The 26868-nt window shown below is 40.8% G+C and overlaps 1 protein-coding gene across 15 annotated transcripts in view; it reads right to left on the bottom strand.

Moving 5' to 3' along the window:
• Positions 1-26868, bottom strand: part of LOC137127293 (dedicator of cytokinesis protein 3-like) — a 164797-nt gene that overhangs the window by 7301 nt on the left and 130628 nt on the right. For 4 of the 15 annotated variants that reach the window (XM_067504084.1, XM_067504090.1, XM_067504092.1 and 1 more), the window contains 35 exons: positions 26752-26835; positions 25585-25685; positions 25379-25460; positions 24150-24320; positions 22279-22471; positions 20431-20558; positions 19068-19214; positions 18346-18444; positions 18096-18190; positions 17937-18012; positions 17037-17137; positions 16308-16366; positions 15722-15870; positions 15421-15506; positions 15230-15256; positions 13893-13988; positions 13416-13476; positions 12934-13027; positions 12583-12731; positions 12118-12204; positions 11762-11866; positions 10793-10934; positions 10425-10591; positions 10069-10155; positions 9685-9864; positions 9326-9409; positions 8483-8599; positions 8107-8237; positions 7582-7726; positions 6449-6530; positions 6006-6124; positions 5684-5771; positions 5195-5314; positions 4730-4815; positions 733-4507 (listed from right to left, as the gene is read on the bottom strand). In XM_067504084.1, coding sequence (XP_067360185.1) covers positions 3839-4507; positions 4730-4815; positions 5195-5314; positions 5684-5771; positions 6006-6124; positions 6449-6530; positions 7582-7726; positions 8107-8237; positions 8483-8599; positions 9326-9409; positions 9685-9864; positions 10069-10155; positions 10425-10591; positions 10793-10934; positions 11762-11866; positions 12118-12204; positions 12583-12731; positions 12934-13027; positions 13416-13476; positions 13893-13988; positions 15230-15256; positions 15421-15506; positions 15722-15870; positions 16308-16366; positions 17037-17137; positions 17937-18012; positions 18096-18190; positions 18346-18444; positions 19068-19214; positions 20431-20558; positions 22279-22471; positions 24150-24320; positions 25379-25460; positions 25585-25685; positions 26752-26835 — 4407 coding nt within the window. In that variant the 3' untranslated portion in view covers positions 733-3838. Of the gene's footprint in view, positions 1-732; positions 4508-4729; positions 4816-5194; positions 5315-5683; positions 5772-6005; positions 6125-6448; positions 6531-7581; positions 7727-8106; positions 8238-8482; positions 8600-9325; positions 9410-9684; positions 9865-10068; positions 10156-10424; positions 10592-10792; positions 10935-11761; positions 11867-12117; positions 12205-12582; positions 12732-12933; positions 13028-13415; positions 13477-13892; positions 13989-15229; positions 15257-15420; positions 15507-15721; positions 15871-16307; positions 16367-17036; positions 17138-17936; positions 18013-18095; positions 18191-18345; positions 18445-19067; positions 19215-20430; positions 20559-22278; positions 22472-24149; positions 24321-25378; positions 25461-25584; positions 25686-26751; positions 26836-26868 lie in introns of those variants that run through there. The other 11 variants (XR_010914404.1, XR_010914405.1, XR_010914402.1 and 8 more) reach the window with 11 other exon arrangements.

Here is a 26868-nt window from a genome sequence, read left to right as displayed (position 1 = left end):
ACTGGAAATGCAGAAGCCATGTATTGACCTGTTGGTAAAATAAATAAAGACAGAGTAGAACGGTTGCCCTCGTCTGCCTCCTTCCTTCTTCACTACGGAATCAACCCACATCGTTAAGCTAGTTACCGGCTACGAGTCAAATGGTCAAGCCCAGAGGGCTTCCCAGCTACGGTTCGGAGGCGTGTCCTGGACAGAAGGTAACACTTGTGAATAGTGAGACCAGTTTTTGTTGTACAAACTTTCCAGGTGGCCTTTGGTTTTGAGCTGATGAAGGGCGGGGGTGCACCATGGAGCAGAGCGGGAGAAAAACAGTCTGGGTTTTAAGACGAGCCAGTGAATTACATTTATTAGATACTAATATTAGATACTATGTGCCTGGGGGCTCAGTGGTAGAGCATTGGTGTTGGGATGCAGAAGGCAGCAGGTTCAAATCCCACCCCACCAAGTGTGGTGCCACCAAACCACCAAGGACCTCCTTAGTGCCGGTCCCGAGCCCAGATAAAAACAAATAAAACTTCCTTTAAATTGATGTCACCTATATAAACGTTCTGATTGTCATCTGGACTGGGGCATCTGTACTACACATCTCTATTATGTTATTAATATTTTTAAATAATCTAATCTAGTAATAATAATAATGGAATAGATGCAAGGCTTGATATTTTCACATTGCTTAATTACCACTTCAACTTGATTACATACTAAACTGCATTTACCAGTCAAACACACACAGTGAATAAAACAAATGTTTATTGTTTTTCATTATTCATGAATCCACAGCACAGGAGTTTGTTTAGTGAGTAGGAAAAATGTGAGTATTTACATCTACTGTCGTGCACGTCACAGTTTATACACATGCTAACACAAAAGACTTTTATATACAAGAAATACTTATTAGCATCGTTGTACTAAGAAGTACCAGCTTAGAATCTGAAATTGTCATTGATGCAAAATACACAAATAATAATTATAATAATAAACCTCCATCAGCTGCTCATCATGTTTAAAGGAACTTGTGTTGTAGGGTGTTTAAAAACATCAGAAAGTACAAGATGATCACAATCTACAACAAGTTTTGCCCTTGTGATCAGTATAAATACTCCCTCTGTACAGAGTATTGGCCTTTGCTTCATATCCATCATTGCAGCATTTACACAAAGAACTAAACACTGTGTTCAGGGGTTTTTCTGTCACACTGTGCTCTGTCAATCAGCTCATGATCATTTCTCCATCACATTTTAAAACAGTTAACAAAAGAAGAAAGTAGAAAAATGGAAGAGGTGGAAAAAATCTTTTACTTAAAGTATCATTACAATAGTGTATAAATACTCTGGTACACTTAGATGTCCTACATTCAAATATTAGCAAAGGTACACATATCAAAGTGACTTATCACGATAATGTAAATTCAGCTATTGCATTTTATATTGGGAATGTTCCATTTTAGTCTTTTTTGGCTCGAAGTCATTTAACACTGTACATCTGCAGATTTTATTTAATTTAGTAATTCATCCACAGTAAATGTTTGTTAGATTTGTATCTGACACATTTAACAAACAGCTGTATCTTAATTATTTAAAACGACGGATATAATGCAAGAATGTGATGTGACAGGATCAGGGAAGATGTATCGCAGTGACTCTCAGCCCAGTAACTGTTGTACAGTTATGTTACAGAGTGGAGCATCTTCCCTCACAAACAATCTTTGTCTGAGTACTGACACTTTAACAGGCTCGTCACAGAATTAAGGTTCATTAGTGAAGCAGAAACCACTTTTTTTTCATTAGTTCATGTTGAATATTCAGAGTTCAGGGGGAATCTCTGCATTTTGTCTAAACTCAGTTGGTTTGCCCAGAATATTTATTATTATCTGACTAGTTATTATTTATTATTGATGCCTTAACGTGTTCACCGCTGTAACGTCGCACCTCATAAGTGGAGTGGAGATAACTTTAATTATTCTATAAACCTCTGAGTAGATAATTGATCAAACAATCTTTACCTATAATGCATTTATTACATTTTTATGATTACACTGAATATTTAAGGTAACTATTACTTTCAGACAGTTGTGTACCTCATAATTAGCACTTGAGTACATGTACTTAGTTACTTCCCACTACGTCTTACAGATACTCACTTATTACTTGAAACATGATGTAATGCATTTCGCTCTCCCTGTGTGTTAACTCTTTGTGATAATAAAAAATCAAATTGTGAGAATAATCACACTGCTGTGACTGTTAATAACATTAACATAAGTCCAATTTGAGGTACTTGAATTCCCTTTTACTTCATACTTTTGCTGTACTACAGTTAATAAGAAAACATTGTACTTGTACTTAGTTCATTGGTCACATTTCAAAGAGTTTAGAGGAGAATACTGTTAATATTGATATTACTGCATTTATCTGACAGCTTTTAGTTACAAATTACCAACATAAATTAGCTCTAAACCTTCACTGAACCAAAGCCTCTTAATACTGTATGAGGACAAACATTAACCACAATTGTTTTGAGGTATTAAAGGTTCAGGACACTTTAAAGATGTGAAACTAAAATCTAAATGTGATTAAAATCTGATGCTGTTGTTAAAGTTCATCATGATAAATGTTTCCTCTCTGCAGTAAGAACCGGATCCGGCTAAGAGCAGAAACAGAGACAGGTGTGACAGGTTAACCAGATAAACCAGGTGAGTCATCAGCTGTTCACAGTGTAAAGTAAAACACAGAGAAGTGATTAGGTTGATTATGGGATGGACACATTTGAAAAGAAAAAAAAATTTGATCCTTCACTGTACTTTTTACACTGACCTATTTTACAGTCCCTCAGTGGTTTGACTTTATACAATGATTTAAAGTCCTCAGTCCAGATTTTCCTCCAGTGCTTCTCCATCATTCACAGTCTCTGCTGAAGCTGAATGAACATGCACACAAAACATTACCCTGATAAAAATAGTACCGTACAGTAAAGTACAGTTCATTTACACTCATAAAAAATGTCAAAAAGTGGATAATTGTTGTAGTCACTGCTTCTGTAAATTACACTTTCTTCCCTTCACACATCAACATCTAAAAAACAAAAAGTCCTTTTCAGCATCACAACTCAACATTTTCAGGAGCTGAGACGTTAATACGACGTCTTCGTGTTTGTGACATCGTCCTTATAAACAAGTGTGGCAGCCAGTAAAGGCTCAGGGACCCTCAACATGCATATTTCTATTCAGGATTCACCTTCAGTCAACACTTAGGGATTAAATATAAATTATATTTATATATTTCTGTACCGTGTTGTGGAAAATACAAATATTTTTTGTACAGTTTGTTGATTTACGGATGAGGATTTAGTTTTTCTTCACCTTATCATGGAATATTAATAATAATTAGTTGCTGTTCAGCGGTGGAAGAACTGACTTCATGTCTCATTACACTTCCAGGGGTATTTGTTATTGGTGTGTATATGAATGGTGTTCTGTATTGTGACAAATCCGTGTGTGTGTTCACATACGATGTCTCTGTACATGACGTCATTCATAAACACCAGTCTTCAACGCCTGCTGTTGGTATAGAAGTACAGGTGCCACACACTGAACTGCAGGGAGGATGACTTGTGAATGTTTTAGTTCTGAGACATTTCTGAGATGTTGAGGACACAGAGCTGAGGACGGGATATGATCACTTTAACTTCCAGCGTTTATTGACTGCTTTAGTTAGTGTAGTGGGACAGGTGGGGGAAATCAAACTTCTCTCGAGTTCTTGACTCCTGTACTCATTTGTCTCACTTTCTGTCCTCTGAACAGTTAACTTTCTCGTTAACTTCCGACTGGTCTCCTTCTGTCTCACTCCTCACTGATGCCGTGCTCCCACGCCACTTTAGCCTGCTCGTCCTTGGCGGCTGCGATTATGGGCTGGGAGATCTTGCGTGGCATGGGTCGGGGTGCAGGGGGTGGTGGTGGAGACTGGGGGTTGAGGGGGTCCTCTTCAGGGATACACCCCTCTCTGAGGTATTTGGGGGGCAGGGCTGGGGGAGGCTCGTGGAGGTGGTAAAGAGGCGGGTGGTGGGGGATGTAGTGTGGGTGGAAGTGGTGCTGGTAGTAGAGGTGTTGGGGCTGTGGTTGTGGCAGAGCTCCCACAGAGGCTAAACCTGGGATCTGGGGCTGGATTAGGGCCCCTGCTTGGGTCGGGGTGACACCTCCTGGGGCGGAGTGGCTGCGGCAGGGTGGGGGCTTGACTACATCCAGGACGTCAGGCTCAGAGATGCTGTACCTGACTGGCTGATAAGGAGAGTCCAGGTCTTCCTGATCAGTGGTCCAAGCTTGGCTGCTGGGGACGGACTCCAGGGTGTTGGTGCGGCTGGCCGGGGGGTCAGACGATGAGGGGGGGCCGCCAAAGTTGCTCTCACTGAGGGAGGAGACACCAGAGCTGGCACTGCCTGACAAGGTGGAGTTACTGCCATCCAGGATGGACTGTGGACTGGTGGGTGAGGCAGGTATAGGGTGGAGGGGAGACTTGGGGGGAGACAGCACAGTACAGTTAAATGTATTAGCTGTAATCGAGCCGATGATGGAAGCTAATTTATGTTTTATTTTAGACATTAAATAATAAAACACGTTGTTTCATTTAGTTCACAGCCAAACACACACGAGTTCTATGTGGGGGTGCAGACAGACAATCATCCAGACTAACAACAGGAGTGAGGAAGAGGAGGAGGAGGAGGAGGAGGAGGGTACCTTTCTTAAGGAGCGCGCGGGGAGAGCTGGAGGGAGGTCGCTGACCTGGTGGTGGAAAGCGTCAAAGTGCATCAACAGGTGTTGCCCTACAGGGGAGACACAGCAGGACTGACTGAGAGAGATGCATGTACACCTGGGGGGGGGGACACAAGATCAGTGGGGAGGAAGCAGGGGGACTAGGAGGAAAGTGTTTTTATGACAGCTCTGACCATGTGACATTAATCCAGTTATTTTGTTTGTGATGCTCAGGATCAGTATTTGTGTCCTAACAGCTGCCTCATTATTCCAACACTGCTCAGTTATTCTTTATGTTACTGGAATTAACCTTCATCTTATGTTAGTAAACTATGATTCACATCACATAGTAGACAGGAACATTTCTGACACAGCAAACACACACTGAAGGATGCAAACACTAAAGCACAAGTTTAGACACTTTACACACACTGATCTGTGAAGTCGTACCATGAGGGAGGCTGCGGGGGGGAACAGGAGGCGCAAGGACACTGCCAACATGTGCAGAGAGGAAGGGGAGAGCTTCCCTGGTTCCACTGTCCAAACTCCAACTACTGGGAGTGGTGAGGACTGGAGGAGAGACGGAGGAGTGTGTGAATGAACAGTATTGGAGATGAGGTGGAAGAAAATGTGAGAGGAGGTGGGAAAACAAGACAGGGAGAAGAGAAGAAGGGAGGGAGGAAAAAGTAGAGGAGAGAGAGAGAGACGAGGGGGATAATAAAAGAGAGAAAGGACACGAAAAGAAAAGTAGATGAAGTTGAGGAAGAGGAAAAAGCAGAAACAAATGGAGAAGGAAAACGTGGATGGGGACAGTAAAGGAGGACAGGAGATAAAGAGGAGGACAGTAGAATAAGAAGAAGGAAAAGATGAGAGCATTAAAGCTGGTTGAATCAGGGAGTGAGATGAATAACACTTTGTACTGTGAAGGAGCTGACTGACCTTTCTCAGCCACAGACAGGTTGGGGTCACTGCAGGGTTTACACGGACCAATCACCTGGTGGAACAACGCTCGCTGGAAGTTCACAGGCTGCAGAGAAACAAACATGTTTCTCAGCCCAAAACACTTCAGACACCAGAGCAAAGACTTTCTGATTTATGCGTCTCATAAAGTTCATCCTGCTGACAGTGAGAGATTCACGAGGTTTTTGAACATTAGTTTTAGTCAATTTTTTCTGGTTTTGATCCTGACGACATCCAGAAAAACACAGGTTCAAACCTTAAACTTAAAAGCATCTGTCAGTGTGACTCCCACACGTCGTACCTGTCCATTCTCGATCACGTTGGTGTACATCGCGCTGCTCGGCCGGTCTTTGTGCGGCGGCAGCAGCATCAGCATCTCTCTGTTGTGTCTGTACTTGTCAGGCAGAGATGGAGAGCCGACTGCCGAGGGACAGACAGGAAAGAAAAATTTGTCTTATAACAGATTACAGCAAAAATGTTTTAAATATTCCATATCAGCTAAACAAACATGTAGAAAATGACATAAAATCTGACGTAATCTGAATGAACATTTAAAACAAATGAAGGAAAACATGGAGGTAATGGATTCATATATTTATGAATGGATTAGTTTGTAGATAAACAAAAACTGTTGAAACGAGCTGTAAAACCTCTTTATCATTAACAGCCCTAAAGAATCCAGAAACCACTGACACACTTGATGTTTTCCCGCAGCTTTACCTGTGCTGACTCTGAGCCACTCACCTCTGATGGTGGAGGGGGCAGAGTTCATCATCTGAGAGGGTGCAGAGTGTGTGGAGCTCAGGCTGGAGGAGGAGGGACTGGCCTGCAGCAACAACGGTGAGAGAAAAATGAGTAAGTGTGTAAAACAGCAGAGTAAGTGATACATTTCTATCTAACCTTTTCCATGTCACTAAATTCCATTTAGTCCCAGCAAATAAAACACAATTCATGTGTGTTTATGATACACAACTATTCATATTTCTCATGTGGTTCTGTCCAGAAAAGGTTAAGATGTACTTCAGTCCTGGATGCAAATATGACACGAGTAAAAGTATATTCATTAAAAAAGTACTTAGGTACTAAAAGTAATAGTATTTAATGCATAGAAATACATCATGTTAATGGTAAAGTATTAAACATTAACTCATTAGATTATGATGGAGTTGGTTAAGGTGGAGAAAAGTTTCTCACATTGAACTGTCTTTAGTTTCTATTATCTACTTTTTTAATTGAAGGTTTGATAGTTTGGTTTGTGCAAATGCCATCAAACTAACCCAGATCACAATACTTCATTTTCTTAAAGGAGAAGCACCAAATACTCCCATCTGACTAGTGAAGCTCTATTTTTACCTCAAAGATGGTGAAAGACTTCAACTATTTCTAAAATATATAATTTTTGGTCCATGTGTACAGTACTACAATACTCTGCTCACTACTACTTTGATCATAACTTCAAACTGATTTCAAAATGCAGTACAGTCTAGTGTTTGAGTTAATGTACTTAAGTAGCACTGATTTTAGAAGTACTGCTAAGTCCATGCCAGACTTGAGCAGCTTGTATGTTTGTATTACTATATCAAGTAGATTTTTTCTAGTACATTAAAAAACAAATAATGTTCAATACACATGCTGTGTTTTTCACTATTGCTGCGGAGACTTCACTTAAAACTACTTTCAGTTTGTTGCCACTAATAAGGAATTTTTTCAGACTGCACCTTTTATATCTGTGCATCCTAAACATTTAAAATAGTTGTCCTGAGTGTAGCTTTTAAATGTCATTTACCTAATTAATTAAGTTGTTTATTACTTTTAATTATTCTTTAGAAGCGTCTACGTCAAATCTGATCTGTTTCACAGCACTGACATCCACTGACCTGCATACGGTAGAAGTCCTCGGCGTGCTCCACCACCACACCATCAGCCAGGATCAGAAGGTTCCCAACGTTCTCCATCTCACTGGAGTTTTGAGAGGAGAGAGAGGAGGAGGAGTTTCGCACTGGAGTCAAAACAGCTGTGGGACTGGGAGCAGGTAAAGATAGGAACGAGGAGAGAGAGGGAATAGAGGCAAACAGAGGAGAGAAAAAGAGGGAGGAAGGAAAGGAGGAATAAAACGGACAGAGAACAACCAAAAACAGGAAGAAAGAGTCCAGGTAACAACCAAACATGCACGAGGTGGTTTGGTGGGAATGAACAGAAGTTTGCACAAAGTAAGATGCAGAGTGATATGATGGGAAAGAAAGAAAGAGAGGAAGAGAAGGAAAATGGTAGAACTTTAGTGCAGTAAACACAAATTAGCAAAGTGTTGTGAAAAACTATGGAGAAGCCAGTGAGAAGATGTGTGTAGAAGGTAAAGTGTGGATAGATGAAGGTCACAATGTGACTGTGTGTGTGCTGCTGACCTGTGCCGGTGCACGAGTTTGAAGCTGTCAGGGCTCATGGGGCTGTGAGAAGCCAGGATCCCTCTGGAGGTGTTGGCTCCTGAAGTAGCTTTGTCCAAACCAGGCAGACCCTGTAACACCATGTAGAAACACTGCTCTGAATATTCACACTGCCCTCAGATATATGCACACTGTGTTTCTGAGAAGGTCCAATTTTAATCTCTACAAAAAGATGGAATGTTGAATGTTCAGACTTGTAGCTGCAGCAGAAGCATAACAACATGCTCTTTAACCTATCTGCACTTTATGTTAATCACACTTTGGCTCCCGCCATCGTTCCTGAGCAGTCACCTTGTGCATGTTTGTTCAGAAAGCATGAAGGTTTTCCTGCACTCACGTGGCAGAGGCTGCTCCTCATCATCTGGAACTGATCGATCAGCTTCTTGTGCAGGGGACGCATTTCTGGGTGCACCAGCTTCTCGTGCACGGCCAGGCCGACTCCAAGGATGTGAACCTGTGGGAAACCAGGGAAACAACAGGATGAGAGCGTCAGTGTGCAGAGAACGTGGATGTTACTTCTTTATGTCCTGGCTTGACCACAGCAGCTTTTGAAGGACGTTCATGGTCAACAGCAGATGATTATGTAGCACCTGGATCAAAAACATCCCCTGATAAAGCAGGCTGATGTATTTTAGAAACTATTGACCAGATTTTAATCAATTGCCACTGTCAGGTAAGAGATTTGATACCTTCATGCTTTTAAGCGTTAACACATTAGAATGTGATGTTTATTTTGACCAAACGAGCAGTTTTTAGTCAGAACTTTTTGGTAAATCAACATAAACGTTACAAAAACACCTACATTTAAATAAGAATACCTGTAATGTAATGTAAATAATGTAGATTTAAATAAAATGCATACTGCATGATCTAAGCAGCTTAGAAGGTAAAAAAGGTGAAAGAAATCTGTCTAATCTGCTGCTTTGTGAAATTCTATATGTTTTATGTGATCTCTCATCCTCTGACAAGTTTGAGCCAACACTGGTAAATAATACCTCGGCTCTTGTCTCCTGCAGATGTTTTGCTGATTATATTTGTGGAGTTTTGCACTTTGCCAAAGTATCTACCTCTCAGTTATGTGTCATGCTAAACTGTAACAAACATTTTTAAACTGCTGTGTTTACTGTGTACTGGCTGTGCCCCTGTGAATGAAATCCCATGAAGAGCTGCATCATCTCACCTGCTCCTGCATCAGATCTTTGAGCTGTGTGATCTTCTCTGTGTCCTCAGGGTGGCTGGTGATGTACTCCTTATCAAAGAAAGCCTGGAGACGGACACAAACCACGAATTTTATAAAACATTATCAGCAATTTACCAGATAAAATTGTGTTTACAGTCGAATTCATCTTTACCACATGGAAACAATTAGTTTACTGTTATATACATCAATCTGAACTGTCAGATCATTAAATCAGATTACTGTCATTTATTCTCACACTAACCAAAACTGAAATCTTGTTGAATTCAGTTTGAATCTGCAGCTTTTTCAAATCCATTTTAACTGTAACTCCACATAATATTTAACACCATCTGTCTGACCTCCTGGTATCTGGCGATGCCTCCGTTCACAGCAGCGTCGATGACCCCGTTCAGGGTCATGCTGAGCAGGTTGATGTTTCCGTGCAGCTGCTTGTGTTGGTACTGGCTGATCAGAGTCCGCAGCTCCTGGTTCTTATTCTCTACCACAGAGACGGCGTTTTCTAATGGACTCACCTCCACCTGAGTGACAGTAAAGGTGAAAAAGACTTTCACAATCAGAATCTACAGAGGCTGAGAGTAAAGGTGAACTAATGCAGTGAAATGACCAGGTACTGGAAACAGGAAGCAGCAAACCTGACATTTATGTAAACATGTAACTTGTGTAATAGTATAGTTTGTACTTGATGAACCTTTGAATATAAAAACATCTGTTCATCGACTCACCAGCTCTCTCTTCTCCACCTCAAACCAGCGTGAAATTCCAGGCAGAGGGTGAGTGAGGATCAGAGTCGTCCGCTCAATCCAGAGACTCTGAAACGCAGCGAGCGAACAAAGTGTTTTACCCAAACAACAGCAGTAAACTAAGGATTGTCTGAAATAAACAGATCATCCATTAAAAAACGTGCGTTGGGGGGACGTTACTACACTGTAATTTACTGTCCTACATTTTTATTCCTTCAGAGTTTTGCTGAATTTTCTTAATACTCCTGATCTGCTTTGATGCAAAGAGAATAAAGCATCACGAAGGACAGAATTCAGATGATTAATAACCAGGTTATAAAACCTATTCTCCCTCTCACCTTGAACTCATTGTCTCTGTCTTTGGGGCCTTTGTGAAAAGGCCGGTCGTAACGGAAACGCAGAACGTTGTTGACTCTGTAGAAGCTCTTGATGCGGTCTGGTACTCTGTCCATTTGGAGGACGCCAATGCTGTCCGGCACCGGCGTGACTGCGTAGATTTGGAGGTCTGAGCCAAGGATGTCAAAGAAGGAACTAAATAAATGGGGGACACAGACTCAGACTGGTTTGATTTGACTGGTACTGATCAATAAACCCTGCTGACACAAATGCAGACGTGAGAAAGGCGGCTGAGTTTATAAGAGATGTTACAGAATAATTTGTTTCCTGTTGTCATGATGGAAATGTGAGTGGATGATGTGAAGGATACACTGTGCATCACACTGCAGAATGGCCTCGTCTGGCTGATTCGGGTGCTGCATCGCAATGGCTTGTGGGAATTCTCCCAGCATCCTTTGCTGGAAGGCCTCTAACCTTTCGTAGTCGTGGCCTCGACACACAAACTCTTTGTTCTGGGGATGAATCAAAAGCAGACAAAAAAGCTGAAGAATAATGGATAATTTTATAGAGAAATATATATTTTGTGTGTGTTAGAAAGACTTCAGTTTTAAATTGGACAGAAGGAAAAGACTATATAGAATCTGTAAAACGTTTGTATTTTTATGAGTATTTTATATTATCTATTTTGGAAGCAGTGCTTCACCTGCACATTGACCTTCACATTTATCACATATTCAGCAGTGTAAACGCGGAAAAGTCAGTAATCTTCAGTTAACAGTTGGTTTCAGGGTGGATGAAGTTTCTTGTTGGTTTCTCATTATAGTGTGTATTTATCTGACATGGTTATCAAATACTGTCCATTCTGTCTTAAGCATGAAGCGGTGTCTGTTTGTAACTTACAATGTCACATGTTAGGTTGTTTTCTATGTGACTGTTTCTGCAGTAACTGCAGTAGGTTTATCATTGGTTACAGCTTAAACAATGGTCTACATGCTCTTTATATCCCATATTGTCCTATTATGATTCTACATTAAAAACCCATTTTATTCTGGTTTTCATATTACAAGAAAGAGACATAGGAATTACCACTAAATCTGATTACAAAAAAACAACTCGTTCACTGTTTACAGACATATTTGATTGATTATAATATTGCTGTGCAGTATATGCACTGTTTATGGATTATATTTTATTTTTCTGTTTTTGTTCTTATATTAAAGAACAAACCATTATTCTGTTTTATAAATGACAGAAGAAAAGAAAAATTTACACTGGCATTGGTGCCCATTAAAAATAACATTAAACTATTACATATGTAAAAAGTAAATGTTCAACTCACTCTGAGGAAGAAGGGGAACTTCCTGCCGTAGAACCCGACCCTGAAGAACTCGGGCTCCAGACGCTGCTGCTCCATAATGTTGTCGTAATACGCTGCCTCCATTTTCTACACACACACAAATTAATTGTTTCTATTTGTTCCTCAGTCAGCAGAACACAAGCTGATTAATAAAGAACACAAAGCTGTAGAATTACAATTAAATCTGGTTCTTTATTTCTTCCTTTTAGATCATTGTGCCTGTTCATTTGTTTTTTAAATCATGTCAGAGTTGAGACATATTTAACTGAGGACAAAGTTGATGTTAAAGCTGTTGCTGAGTTCTGTGGATGTTTCTGAGTCACTAACAGGTGGCTCACCCGTATCCAGCTGAGGCTCTGGTAGTCATACAGGGACTCATACTGGAAGGCCAGCTCCCTGCACAGAGGAATACCATACTCCCAACACTGGAGGAAAAACACACACACACACACACACACACACACACACACACACACACAGGGTTTGGTCCAGTTCATAAAATATGGCAGAAAAGTGACTTTATACTACATCCCCGAGTTTAGATAAAATCCCCCCTAAAAGTGGGTGTGACAGAAGATAGTCATGCACAGTTTTTCTTCCTCGCATGTATAAGTTGATACAGGTCTGACGTTTGATCACACATGCTTTTTGCCTGTGGAATAATATTGAATGACTTGGATCATTTTAATGTACTTTTGTTCTAATTTGAGTTTATTGCTGTATTTTAAGACTCCTCACAATCTTGTATTGTTGTACAATACTACATTACTGTGTGTAGGTGTGCGTACCTGTGTACTTCCTACCTTGCCCTTGTTGAAATAGTGGATGACCTTGCGGCAGAGCCCCTCTTTGCGGTGCCATTCAGTCTGAGCGGGATAATGCAGGAACTCTTTGAGAGGCCGCTCGTCCCAGTGTAGCAGCTCCCAGTACAGCAGCAGAGTGAACGCAGCCTCTGTGCACAAACAGCAGCACAGCTACAGTCTGACTCCTTTCACTGTGTATGAGCACTTCTATTTAGTACCTAGTACAAGGACTTTTTGTCAGCACTAACAAGTTTGAGGGTTAAGACCTGAATTTGGAAAGGATAGAGGGGGTAGCTGTAAATGTGTCAAAGTGTGTGTGTGTGTGTGTGTGTGTGTGTGCCAGTACAGTACCTGTGTAGTTCTCAGCCTGCAGATGCATGTCGCACAGTTTGTGGATGTAGCGAATGTACATCTCCTCCTTGTTGATCTCTGACTTGTAAAAGTTCTGAGAAGAAATGAAATAGAGAAAAGATCGTCCCAAAAAAAGGTCCAGGCTGTGTTCACTAAACTCAGCTAAAATAAAACGATGAAACAGGTGGCACATCCAAATCCACAGTGCTGTAGAGGGCAAAGCTGAAACAGTTTAGCTTTTCTTTCCACAGTGTCTCAGAATTTAAAAATAAATACAAGAAAACCCCAGCAGATCCATCCTTTTTAATACAAAAGAGACACTGAAAATTCACTGTTTACACGTTAAACCTCTACATCACAGGTCAAATCCTAAATCTCTCAGTCTTCAGCAGAGATGTTTTTGTGTATTCTGGCAGCTTTTCCCCAAAGCTACAAAGATTTCTCAGGTTCAGCTGTTACAGTGAAGTGTAGATTAATCTTACCAGGAGGTTCACAGTGCAGCCAATCTTCTTGTTCTCCGTCTCATCTCCCTTCATACAGTCCCTAAAGACATGGATCCAGTTAATGCACCATCATCATGCATCATGCCCCCACCCTCTGAAACTCTCCCCATGGACAAACACTGTCCTCACTGTGCTTTTATAAGCTGGTCGTTTTCTCTTTCATCACATTTGTTACTTGTTTTCACTTTGCACCCACCTGTTGGGAATTGTTGCTTTCCTGCTGCTCTCATTGTGTATCTCCTTTTGGATGATTGTTTATTTACTGCATATAAAAAATCTGTATAAATAAGATGTCTAATGAACTAATGTCATCACTCTCTAACTGACTAATCCAACCTGAGTTTTTCTTAATTACTGACAGTAAGTTTGTGAGTGCGTATTCAACAACAACAAGAAGCATGGCAACATGTTCGAGGGTCGAGGTTAGAATCAGGTTGTATCAGTACTGTATGTTACCTGTAGTCCAGCAGCCGCTCCATCAACCGTGTGACCGAGGTGACAAAGGAAATCCCCGTCTCTCTCCACGTCTCCTGCTCGATCTTCTCCAACAGACTTTAAACAGGAAATATTAGACGTCTTACTACAGTATGCTCAACACCGGAGACATCAAGTGGTTAAAATCGGCTCCACCTTTACCAACAGTGACCTTTGACCTTTGAACAGTTTTTATTCATTCCTGGAAATTTTTGCCATAATTACTACAACGAGTATTATTGAAAGCACAGTTTTCTTAGTGGAGTAGTTTTACTTTTGTACTTTAAGTAAAATGTAATAATAATAATAATAATGAAATAATAATCTGCTTACTACTTTGCTTGAATAAAAGATTTGAAGTTGTACTTGTAGAAGAAAATCTATTTAAAAACAATGCTTGCACTTTTACTTGAGTATTAAGTTTGTGTACTTCTACCACCTCTGTACACAGTGTATCCCATGTTGCTGTGTAGCTGCAGAGTGGATATGCTGACCCTGGTCCTCAATGACAGTAAATAAGACCACCACACTGATTGGAGCCAACCAGACTGGCTTCTATTTTCCTGACGAGTTAACTTGGTTTTGTTGAGAAACAACAGTGAGGTTAATGTCACAGAGCAGCAGTGGGGAGAGAACTCAGATCCTTAACTTAAGTTAAAGCTGAACTACCACAATGAAAAAAACACTGTTACACATAAAGAATGACACATTATATATAAATATGAAGTGTGTCATTCTGCACAAAGACTACTTTCACTTTTGCTAATGATTTTCATCATAATTACTGATGCATTAATGTATATATTCATTTAATGCTGAAGCTGCTAAAGGTGGAGCAGATTTCAACAACCTTATTCACTGTTTTAATAAATTATATTGTTTTCAATCTAAATATAATGATGTACATTATTTTACACACTGAAGATGATATTATATACTATATATAACGTTTATTAATCTGAATACAGTATGAAGTGGATTACTGCCTCTGAGAAAGGTAGAAATGCACCCAAGTAGAGAATTTGAATTAGCTGTAGAATATAACTTGTTAGCAGCTGAGAGAGTGAACACGAGCCAGTTATCTCACATGGCCACAAGTTTGAACACTGAATCCTCCATGAGAATGTTGTATGCAAAAAGGGATTTTAATGGAAAAAACTATGAGCGAACCTGGTCCTTAGGGACCATCAGGGAGGTCCGGCAACTCCGGTTGCATTAAGTCAGAAATCCATCACACAGGCACAGAAAAACACTGACCACCAGCTGATCCACCATTTTTCCAAATGTAAAATTTGTCTCACTGTGACCGTGTGTCATACCTGGGGTAGGGCCCAAACAGCTGGGTTCTAGTCCCGCAGCACAGAGCAGTGTTAGAGCAGAAACTGAGAGTTAATCAGTGTTAGTCAACCAGTCACAGCAGTTTAAAACAGAAAAAGAGAAAGAAGGAAGTTAGAGGCAAATGGAGAAAGAAGGAATGTGATGAGAAAAATCCTCGGATTTAGCTTCTTACAGCAAACCGAAGAGTTCTCTGTAGTTCTCGTCCCCTTTCCCCTCGGAAACTAAACTGTCCAGTTTGTCAATGAGCTCAGCCTCCACCTGTGCGCACACACGCACACACACACAGACACACACACACACAAAAAGCATTATTGCACTTAATCGTGTGAAACACTCATCTGTAAACATAATGACAGACCGAATCATGCGGAACTTTTGAAAACAACAACAACAACAAAAGAGAACAAAATAACAATAATACAAAGTCATAAACAATAACCATACAAATTCATACTTTGGGTTGGTTTGTGTACCTGTTTAAAGTTTCCATTCTTTCGCTGCTCCCAGTCCATCATGTCGTGGAAGATGGGGATCATGATGTTTCGAACCTCGACCTGAGGAACCAACGTCACTCCCAGGAACGGGCCGATCATCCCGGGGATGAAATGGATCTTATTCTCACCTAAAACCAGGCCACAAGCCAAAAACACATGTTGAATCACATCTGTGCAATAACCAATTTAAACTAGCCAGGAAAGAAATGAGCCTCATGCTCAGTAGTTACAAACATTTGTTAGTACATAGGTTAATCAAAGCCTCTAGTAAGGAAGTAAATGTTCTGCACTTATATAGCGCTTTTCTACCTATTGGCACTCAAAGCGGTTTACACTGCTTCTCATTTACCCATTCACTCACAATCACACACCGATGAGGGAGCTGCTATGCCGGCCAACGCTCACCGGGAGCAACTAACTTGGGGTTCAGTGTCTTGCTCAAGGACACTTTGAAATGTGATTGAACCACATGGGGACTGAACCAACAACTGCAAGATTGGTGGATAACCTCTCTACCTTCCTTAGGCTGGACTAAACTCTTTGGAGAGTGTAGAAGAAAACTGACCCAGGTTCTGCCACATGCTGAACAGCTCATACGTCATCATCACCCTCATGTCACCGTACCTGCAGACCGACAAATGAAAAGTGAAATAATTACAAACACTGCAGAGTCTACGAGTTTGGACTATTAGTGTCAGAGATCTAGGAGCTTCTTTAAACTGATATTTATTATGTAGCTTCACATCTTCACTCATCTAAAGCAAGCGAAAGTTCAGGTGAACAAGACAAAGAAGGAAACAAACAAATCAAAATCATAATTTACCTTTCTGTTGCAAAGTGATTTCATAAAAAATACAGAAATTACCAGAAATAATATTAAATTAACAGATCACAAATACATGATCCAGGTTTTCTTACCATCCTGCTCACTTTATTATCCACACTGGTCTAAAACTTCCTAAATTCCCAGAGCTGTGGAAGCTTTTAGAGCCCGAGGACATTTACTGACTTTACTGTCTGAGGTTTCCTCGTCTAATCGATGTGACGTCCTTACAGAGAGAGAAGTGAGCTTTCTTGGAGTGAAGGAGGTGAAAAGTAGGTTGTTTGCTGCTAAACTTCAAAGGGGAAAATTAGTTCTTTCTACTTCTGACTCTCACCATTTAGTGCTGATGACATGTAGTAAACAAAACCCCTCAGGATGGGATCAATTATGGGAATATGTTTTTTAAGTTGTGTGTGACCAGACAAACAAACATTAATGTGATTTGTGTGTGTGTGTGTGTGTATTACTTACTTGTCTAAAATTTTCTTTCTCTTGGCAGAACTCAGGTTTTCCAGCTGTAAACTGGGCTGGTTGATGTACAGAACCGCCAGACTGAAGTAAGAGTTCCACACCTGCTCTCCACCACACACACACACACACACACACACATTTTGACAAGTTTATCCATATTTACAGTGGATGTAAAACTATTCACATCGGAGGTTTTCACCTTTTATTTCTTTGATAACCAAATGTGTCTTTTAAAAAAATGATCAAGAAAAAATCTGGTACTTCAGTATAAATATTTAATTACCATATTTACGTTAACTGGATGTCTACATTTAACAAAATGTAAACATTTCTTTTAGCAATACATGATAAACAAGTTAAACCATTCACCCCTCCCCTTTATATTCAGATCGTATGATCCTCGTCTGTCATCACAGCTGACTAATGGAAGAGCAGGAACATTAACACAACATTCAGTCAGTGCACAGAGCAGTGTAGCTAAAAAAAACAATCCTGATATTCTGTCTGGTACTAATTATTATGAATATTAAATTAAAAACAAAACTAAAAATACATTGGCTCTCAGATTTCTTTCTTCTTTTCAGACTGAGCTTCCTGGAGTAAAGGAGGTGAAAAGTAGGTAGTTTGCTGCTGCTTCCACTAAACTGTGTTTTAGTGTGAAAATAGAATAGTGAGCCACATATTCATGATTCACTGTTTTCTCTCTTGGTGGCAAATGAGTGTCAGGAAGTCCGGTGCCTGTGGTCTTCTGAGCCCAAAATTCAAACAGCTTTTTGTCTCGGTAAATTATCTGCCATTAGCTCACTGTTACACTGTTTAGAGTGGGGATATGATTTGACACTGCTGGTGACAGTTCGTGGCTTACGGGCGAGTGGCTGCATGTAGCCTGCAGTAAAGTACCTTGAAGTCAAATTCTGCTTCTGTGAAGTTTTTGTGCAAAGCGGGAGACAAATACTGAGCCGTGGTCAGGATGATGCTGCAGAGAGAAACACACAGTTGTTGGTTGTTAGTCAGCTGTGCACAGCATGTGCCCAAACTGTGGGTGTGTGTGTGTCTTACTTGCTGGTGAGGAGTCTCATCACATTCCAGTCGCGGGGGAAAATACTGAGCTTCATCAGATTTCTAAACACACATAGAATCTTCAACAAGAACTCCTGGAGACAGAGTCCAAAAGAAGAGGAAGGAGTAGTGGTTTACCAAAAAAGTATTCATGTTTTCCTATAGTCTTAAATTCTTTAGGAACCTCCTTAGGAACCTTATCTGTGTTGCACACGACTGGAAGTGTCTTCACTCATGCAGTGTCCCGTACCTTGAGCTCGTCTTTGCTCTGAAAGTTTTCCATCAGGTGTTGGAAGTGGATGTCAGTCATCTGGCGGAGGAGGGACAGGAGACAGGACACATACTCTCCCTGCCAATAAGAAACAGGGAACAGACACGTGAGCTGATCACATGGAAGTAGGTAGCAGCAAGGACACAATAAGAGGTGATGACGGCAGGATAAAATTTTACAAACTGAGGCTTTTATCATCATCCAATGTGAGGAGAAAAAGTTTTTATCTCCACTTTACACTATCTGGAATAAAAGTACACAAGTGCGCTCAGTGAATCCCATAAGGTAAAAACACTCCCAGCAAGTCCAGGTGAAGTAGAGACAAACTAACTAACGCAGACACTGTTCTCCAGAAATCAATGTAATAAAGACGGTCGGTGACAGGATGAACAGATGGACGGATGAGGGCAGGGCAATATGGACAAAAACATTCAAAAATCACACATTTAATATAGCTCAATGAATCCCAATGAATCAATTTGTTTTTAAGGAATGAAAATCATACATGTACAGTTCATTTGTGTTTTTAGTTAAAATTTTACTTCCTGTTGTTAATCAGACATGTTAGTAAAAAGGAGTATGATAAACAATGTGACAATACTGCCCAGCCCTAGGATGGAATGAGAGGTGGATAAAGAAATGCAGTTGGGGGAGAAGTAGTAGTTGTAGTAGTAGTAGTAGTAGTATTGTTAGTTACTAACAGTGATCTCCGCGGTGCACTGTGGACAGCGTTGACCCCTTACCGCCTCCTGCGACTGGCTCTTGCTCATGATCGACAGCAGCGTCTGCAGGAGGACGTCCAACAGAGACTCCACCATCATCTCCACCTCCTCCTGAACTGAGGTGTCCTGGAGGAAAGGAAGAGAGACGGTGAAAGGGGGAGTCAAAGAAAAGGAGACGTACAAAGTATTTGAGTAAATGTGTTTATTTATATTTTAATATAAATTGGGGGAAAAATAACTTTTTAAAATCTGCTGTAGCTGATGACAAAATGATGTGTAAAACTCTACTTCTCATGAAAAAAAAAGTTTATTATGTGCATAAAGAACACTGCAGGCTTTTAGGCAAAACTACTGTAAATGTTGAAAAAGATGTGGAAAAAAATCTGCTGTTGCCTTCCAGAACCTCCAGAATAATAGTCTGAAGAACATCTACACCTCACCACATATTTCTAGAAAATACAGAACAGGATTTTTAGCAACTTGTCCCAGATGTCGCCATGGGGATTTATTGTATGTGGGACCATGACAAAATTCAGATATTGTGGAGGGCAGTATGCAAGAATGGAATCGTCCCTGACTCTAAAGGCAATCATGAAAAAGTGATTTAATCAATGTTGATAAGGGAAGCCAGGAAAGGGTGGAGTGGGTCGCGTTAACTTTGATTTATGAGGTTGTGACTTTGGAAAAGCTACAGCACCATATTAGAGGGAAGACTTGTGTTTTAATGCAGGAATGTAAGACGCTGCTGGAATCTCTGAGATTCAACGTAATCTGGATCTAAGTGGGTAAAGATGCTGGAGATTGGACAAAGTGCAGATGTTAAGCAATTACTTAATTCATACACCGAGATGTGTGTAAATGTCTTTGTCTTGTTGTGTTTGTGTGTGTTTGTGTGTGGACCTATTATGTATTGTTATGTCATAGTACTGAATGTATGTTCTGTTGGCTTTTAAAATTTTTTTTTTTACTAAAAACAAAAATTGGAAAGAGTCAAATCCACAAAGTTTCTGTTTCATTGGCTCGGCTGCAAAAACAAAACACTGTATTCTTCTCGTGCTGGTCCCATGCGTGAATAAATGCGGACAGTTGCATCAGGAAGGGCCGAATCAAATATGCAGATAACTAATCAGATTTCCAAACCAGGGCCTTTAAGGCCTGGGTTACCGATGACCGCCAATGGTACTGTTCAGCTACAGGGTACCAGTGGAAGAGGGGGTCCAGAAGTAGCAGGGGGTGACAAGGATGGAGAAGATTAGGAATGCGTATATAAGAGGGACAGCACATGTAGGACCAATCTTGACCATTCTTTTATTTTTATTTCCTGTATATTTGTCTGTGTTACCAGTGAACTGGTCTTGATGATGGAGAATATGGAACTGAGTATTCCAGAGCAGATCAGCAGCTCTTTCTGTTGCCTCAAATGGAGATGGATGTGATGGAGGACCACAGGAAGTAGGATCCTCCGAGACTCTGAGGAAACGCATGAAAACACACACACAGGCAAAGATTTTCGTTAACATAATTATCTGAATAACTTGCGATATTTTTAAAATTAGTAGTTAAGTGCTTTACAGGTATTTATATTTCCCCTGTTTTATCTTTAAGTAGCAGTTCTGTTCAGCAGCAGTTTAACTAATTGTTTGACGGCAATGATTCACCAGGTACTTTACACTGTTTATTATAGCTGCTCAGTGATGATATTGCGCACAGTGGACACAGGGACATTAAGATCTCTGGAGATGGACTTGTAGCCATGTGTCCATGTTTTTCCTGGCCTGTTACTTGCCACAGGTGTGTCTAAATACTAATTACAGGAGCATCACATGCTTGAAAAGCAAGTGTCATCTTCACAACATGTCTGACCATCCCCACTTCTGTTTTAAACCAACACCTAACAGATTCCAAAGAAGTCAAAAACTAATTAGTCTAACTGCAGGTGTTTCAATCCTTCAATTACAGGCCATTTCATAGGGAGCAGTTTAAATAATTCTGACATTATATCATGATGTGAACAGTACTGCACTCAGTTTGTAGTTTTCATGTCCGAGCTGACATGTAAACATAGTAATGTAATGTACATTTATACTTTCTTTTCTACATAGCTTTATGTGGTCTGTTTCGTCATTGTTTCACTAAATTTGTCCCCACACGTCCAGTCCTGTCAAACTCACAAACTACATCCCTCCTCACTGTTAACTAATGCTACATTAAATCAGGTCACTTGTGCACTGAGCTAGGTGACAAATAGCTGGCTAACAACTGAAACATACAGTATAAACACAGTTTGCTAATATGTGTAGCTAGTATTGGAAAAATCTCTTTAGGTGAGGAATGAAGGTATTTTTAAGAGTTTTGTTACAGAGGCACATCGCTAACGCTAGTTAACTAGCTTTGCTAGCGCCACTTAATGTAACTTTCTGCTTCTTTTCCAAGTGCCAATAAAGGTTCAAAGTGGACCTAGCTGTCTAAGTCATTGTGCTGTTGGAGAATTCTGTTCTTTAGTCTAATTTTATTAAAAATGATTTAACTGACATTTTCCCAGAATTATGAGTGTAGGGGGCAGGGAGGTGAGACAGAGAATAATATCCAATCAGAAATAAGTGAAGTAATTGGCTGCATTTTACATCAAATCACAGTAAATTCTCAGGCTATTTCAGTGATCTTGCCAGAGTTGTGGTCTTGACAGATTTTGAAAAGAATCTTGAGTATGCTCTGAGAGTATGCTCTGTCTGAGACAACGTCAAGACCAATTGAAAGTGTGGCTGAGACCTTTAAAAAGTGGTCTTAAGACCGGTCTCAAGTACTACAACACTGCTGAGAAGGCTGTGTATGCAGTGGTGTGAACGTTTAGTTGTGCAATCAGCACGACCCTGTGCTTGTTTTCCAACTAGCCCTGCATTACGCACTGCTAATTACTTGGATCAGTTGTGTTCAGCCAATCAGAAGCTGGAAGATACCAATTCACTTTGTTTTCCTGTGATCTACCTTCAGTTGAGGTGGTATCTTTCAGCTCCTAAAAATACCTGATGCCAGTAATCAGCAGTGGGTAGTTGGAAAACAAGCAGAGCAGGTTGTTAAAGACCAGGATTGAGAACCACAGATTTAGAGGACTCAGGTTTCGTAAATGTAGAACTTGGAGAAGATAGTCAGCTGTAAACAGATGCCAATCTGAAAACTGTGTTGCAACTACCTGGGAAGGAGAAGAGCCTGCTGTCCACAGTCCTGGCTATGGACTGCAGTTTGACCACATCCATGGACTGTCCTATGTGCACCGTGGACGGCATGCTGCCAAGAGTGCCACGCACAAACTCTGCCACTTCCTGCACCGTGAACATCTGGAGCAGCTCATCAAAAATAGCTGGGAAGGAGTTCAACAGAGCAGCCTGAGGAGGAGGAGGAGGAGGAAGAGAGTGAGGGAGGATTTCCAGGAACACAAATATGGAAGTTGGGAAGAAGAAAGTTGAAATATGGAAAGACTGAGTGACATCGTAATGTTAGTGACCATGACTTCATTTAGTGACAACAGAGCAGCTGATTAAAACTAAATTTCAAAATAACCACTAAAACATTGCATCACCCACACACAGGAAGTGTAATCAATTATTATCAGAGTCTGATCGTTTTACTGCAGAATCTATTCTGTTAATTTATGCTCAGCTCAGTGTGTTTCAAGGGCAAACTATGCTTTGTTATGCATCTTGGTTGCTTGAGCTAAAGGCAGCGGAATTCAGTTGGGCACAAATATGAAGACACATTTGTGCCCAAACACATCTATTCCTGTGAGATTTTTCTGATCATATTCTTAATAGATCAACAGCTTTCTGCTTGTCCCTTCAGGGGTCGCTACAACGGAACATGTTCGACATGTTGATTTGGCATGTGTTCATTTTTTGTTTTGTTTTTTTAACACCAGATGCCCTTCCTGCTGCAACCCTCCCATTTTTATCCGGGCTCAAACCCACAGCCTTCTGCATCCAAACCCAATGCTCTACCACCAGGCCGCCTTGATCATATTCTTAATGAACTGATTAATTTCTTTGACTATAAAATGTCAGAAAAAGATAAAAGTTGCCACAATGTGATGTCATGATTTTACTTATTTAGTTTATCAAGTGCAAAAAGAAAAACTCACTTAAACTTACCCTGACTTCACTTAAAAATAATCAACTAAACAAACAGACAAAGAAGCAGGCAAGAGGCATAGAAATGAGTTATTTCCTCTTAACATGTGAATTTAAAGTGTTTAACTACAACAGTAGGTGTGGTGTGTGTAAGGGGGGGGGGGGGGGGGATGATGCTCTGAACCACATGTGTTTCCAGGCAGTGAGGGCAGGTCACGTGAGGACGGTGTCCTGGTGTGGTTGGAAGCAGTCAGGATGTAGATGGACACTGGTCACTGGAGTTTGTGACTTTGAATTAAGGCTCACAAACTTCCGAAGAGGCTGAAGAATGCACACGAGGGATTATTGTGGTTTTTATTCAGTTGTCTACTTACTGACAGTGGGGGCGACCGCAGAGCGCTGGAGCTCCAGGCCTGAGTGCAGTTGGCTTGCCCGCTGCCAACAGCCTGTCCTGGGGAAGGGGGTTGGGCTTGATACAGGGTGGGGGCTAATGCTAACGGAGCAGCAGCAGGGCCAGCACAGGGGCCCGGGGCCTGAATGGTGCCTGGACAAGGCTGGGATCCCTGTGGTCCACGAGTGTGGAGGGAAGAGGGCCAGGAGGAATTATAGGGAACCAAAGGAGCAAAGATTTGTGGGAGAGTGAAAGAGAAGTTTGGAAAGGAAGCAAGGAAAGGTCCGAGGAACAAGTGGGAAAAGGTACATGAAGGAGGTAAGAGTCAGATTAAAGGAGCTACTGTAAACAAAGCTAAACTAATAGGAAATACTATCACATCATTATGGGATTAGCTGTGATAAAAACACACATCTCCTCTAAACCACCAAGGCCCAAACTGCAGTTACATTTCAGCTGAGGCAACAGGAGAATACTGCAACAGGGAAGGACATCAGATGCTTGTTTTACAAGAAAAAAGCCAAATAACAATCTCTGTTCTGTGTTCACCTGTGTGAAGATGAGAGTCTCTGAGTTGCGGCTGTCCAGACTGAGGACAAAGCGGATCGACTGAAACAGTTCCTGGATGCTGGTGCGAAACTGCTCTTCCTCCATCCCACAGGTGGCCCGAGAGTAAAGGATCCGAGATTGGACGATAAACTTAAACAAGTATTCCAGGGCCTGATGGTGACGTTAGTGAGAGAGAAAACAGAAGTGCTGTAAAGTGTAAATATGTTTTAAAAAGTACAAACATGGTCAGGATTATAAGGATTTAAGCTCTATGTGTATTAAGAGGATATGGCTGCTTTTTATAATGAAATATAATATATAACTATCAATTAAACAAAATGTTAAACACATCTCTCACGTGTCCTTTCTCACAAAGGTCCATCAAATCGGGCCAATATTTGTTTAAAATTTTAAAACAACCATATGCCATTGATTTCATTTTTCAAACAGAACAGATAATAAATGTGTTTTTTCTTTTGAGTGAATGACGAAAGTAGTCTATAATAAAAAAAAAAGCTCAGATCCAAACCCAAAGCTGCAGCGTGTCTCAAACCTATCAATAAGTCAGTTTTCAGTGACAGCGTGGCCCATTTCACATCAATATTTGAACCTGATAAATATTTTAAAAGTGCTCAGCAACATGTGGTACATCCTGTACATCTGCAACATCTATGCTGAACATTTTAGAGCTTTTTGTCAGTAGACAGAAAGTCAAAGTAGAAAGTTAAAAGGGGGATTAACAAAGATATTGATTCAAGCTGTTTAATTTTAAATGTTTGTGCAGATAAATCTTTGAAGAGAAGGAGTAAAGCAAAGAGGTTATCAGAGAGAAGATGTTTCCAGTTAGAACAAATGTCTGGTTTTGTTTAAACTAAATGACCCTTAAAAAAAAAGGAAAGTGTAAAATTACAAATGTGCAAAAAGTGTAGAAATACAGAAAAAGAAATGCATAAAGAGCATGACAGAAATAATAAGACCCACTATAATATCACATGCAGACATTTACTTTAGTGTCTGATCTTGTGTGTAGTTTTCTGTCTTTCTCCTAAATGACTCATTACTGGATGTTAGTTTCTTGTGTTGCTGTAGTTTTTTCCTATCAGATTCAAACTATTTACCCTCAACTTAGAGATAAAGCTGGGACAAAAAACACTGCAGACCTTGTTTAGAAAGTCAATGGTGGACACAGTCATTATGGGGGGCGGGGGCGGCGGCGGCGGCGGTCTTACCCTCATGGCTTCTTGAATGTGGTCCTGCCGGACCACCTCTGCAGAGCGGTCCATGTACCACTTCAGACAGCGGATCAATTCCCTGAAACCCAAAACACTGCAGTCAAAGCTCCTGTCACACGAGTCACAGAGGATTGGAACCTTGATCTGCCCGACTTTTAAAAAACCACCTCTAAATTTAATGTGTGTCAGAGTAAAACACTCACTTGTAGGCCAGTGCACCAGCAAAGTGCTTCTGTATGTACGTGTCCATCACAGGCCTGAAGTGGTAGTATTTACTGTCCCTGAGCAGGTTTATAATGAACACCTGAGACAAACGGAGTCAGAGGGAAATGTTAAAAAGCAACCTTATATGGATTTATATTTTTCTAGTTTTGTTTTTTATTGTTGCAAAAGCAAATTAACTTGATTGTTCAAAAACAAACTGTATTACTCAATAGTTTTTTCATGTCCCATTCACAGTCTCCAGAAAATTTCCAGAAAAGAGAAAGGGAACTACTTAGAGACACGGTCCCATATCTCCACAGTTTAACTAATGTTTTTATACCGAGTCATGGTGACACGGGGCGTTTCCAACCGCAGGAACCCCTTAGCGATGTGGAAACATGAGGGACACCCCTAGATTCTCCCCAGCCTCCCCACCTTCCAAGACTCTTTCTGTTTGGTTAAAAACAGTCTTTGTGGTCATGATGTTACATTTTTTAACAGCCATTTGAAATGCTACAGCAATACTAACAGTCCACTGATGCTGCTCCAGTGTTTAACGATGACAAAAATGTGTCAGTGGTCACTGGGGGTGGAGCTAAAGGACCGAACCGATATGTAGTTACAGGAGAAATTGCATCTTGTATTTACTGGCTGTAGCTCACTTGGTACTACAGGGTCAGTGGTTTGATCCCCGTTCATGTCAAAGTGTTCTTGGGCAAGACCCCAAGTTTCTCCCGGTGGGTCAGGTGAGCACTGTGCGTGGCAGCCGCTGCCATCGGTGTGTGAGTGTGTTTGTGAATGGGTGAATGTGAATCAACATTGTAAAGGATTATATAAGTGGCATTTTACCATTTACTGGACAGCAGTCGTCCCTAACGCCCCTTGTTTCAGGTTCTGTTCTGCATTGCAGACACAGTCTAAGAACCAAACTTTGTTCCACCTTACTTTAGGTTATGTGCCTGTGGGGCTATCACCTGTGACTCCTTTCACACATATAGTTGTAAACAGCAGTGAACACAAAAGAAAAAAGCAAGAACTCAGTGGAAAGACAAACCAGAACTGACCACCTTTAGCCTACATGTTCAAGTTATGGTTCAGTTAAAGTTCCTGCGGCTAAAAACCCCATCAGTCACTGAGAAAACTCTGTATTTGGTGCAAACACTTACCAGTGACTGGAACACCAGTGGTCCATATTTATCTGTGTTGTCATCCAAGATGGAGAATAAGGTGTCGAGAATATCTTGGAGAAACTGTCACACACAAACACAGTCAGTTATCACCAC

Source organism: Channa argus, chromosome 5 (assembly GCF_033026475.1).
Source record: "Channa argus isolate prfri chromosome 5, Channa argus male v1.0, whole genome shotgun sequence".
In the NCBI taxonomy this organism is placed as follows: Eukaryota; Metazoa; Chordata; class Actinopteri; order Anabantiformes; family Channidae; genus Channa; species Channa argus.
Note: the sequence above shows the minus strand (reverse complement) of the source record. Positions and strands in the feature narration are given on the sequence as shown.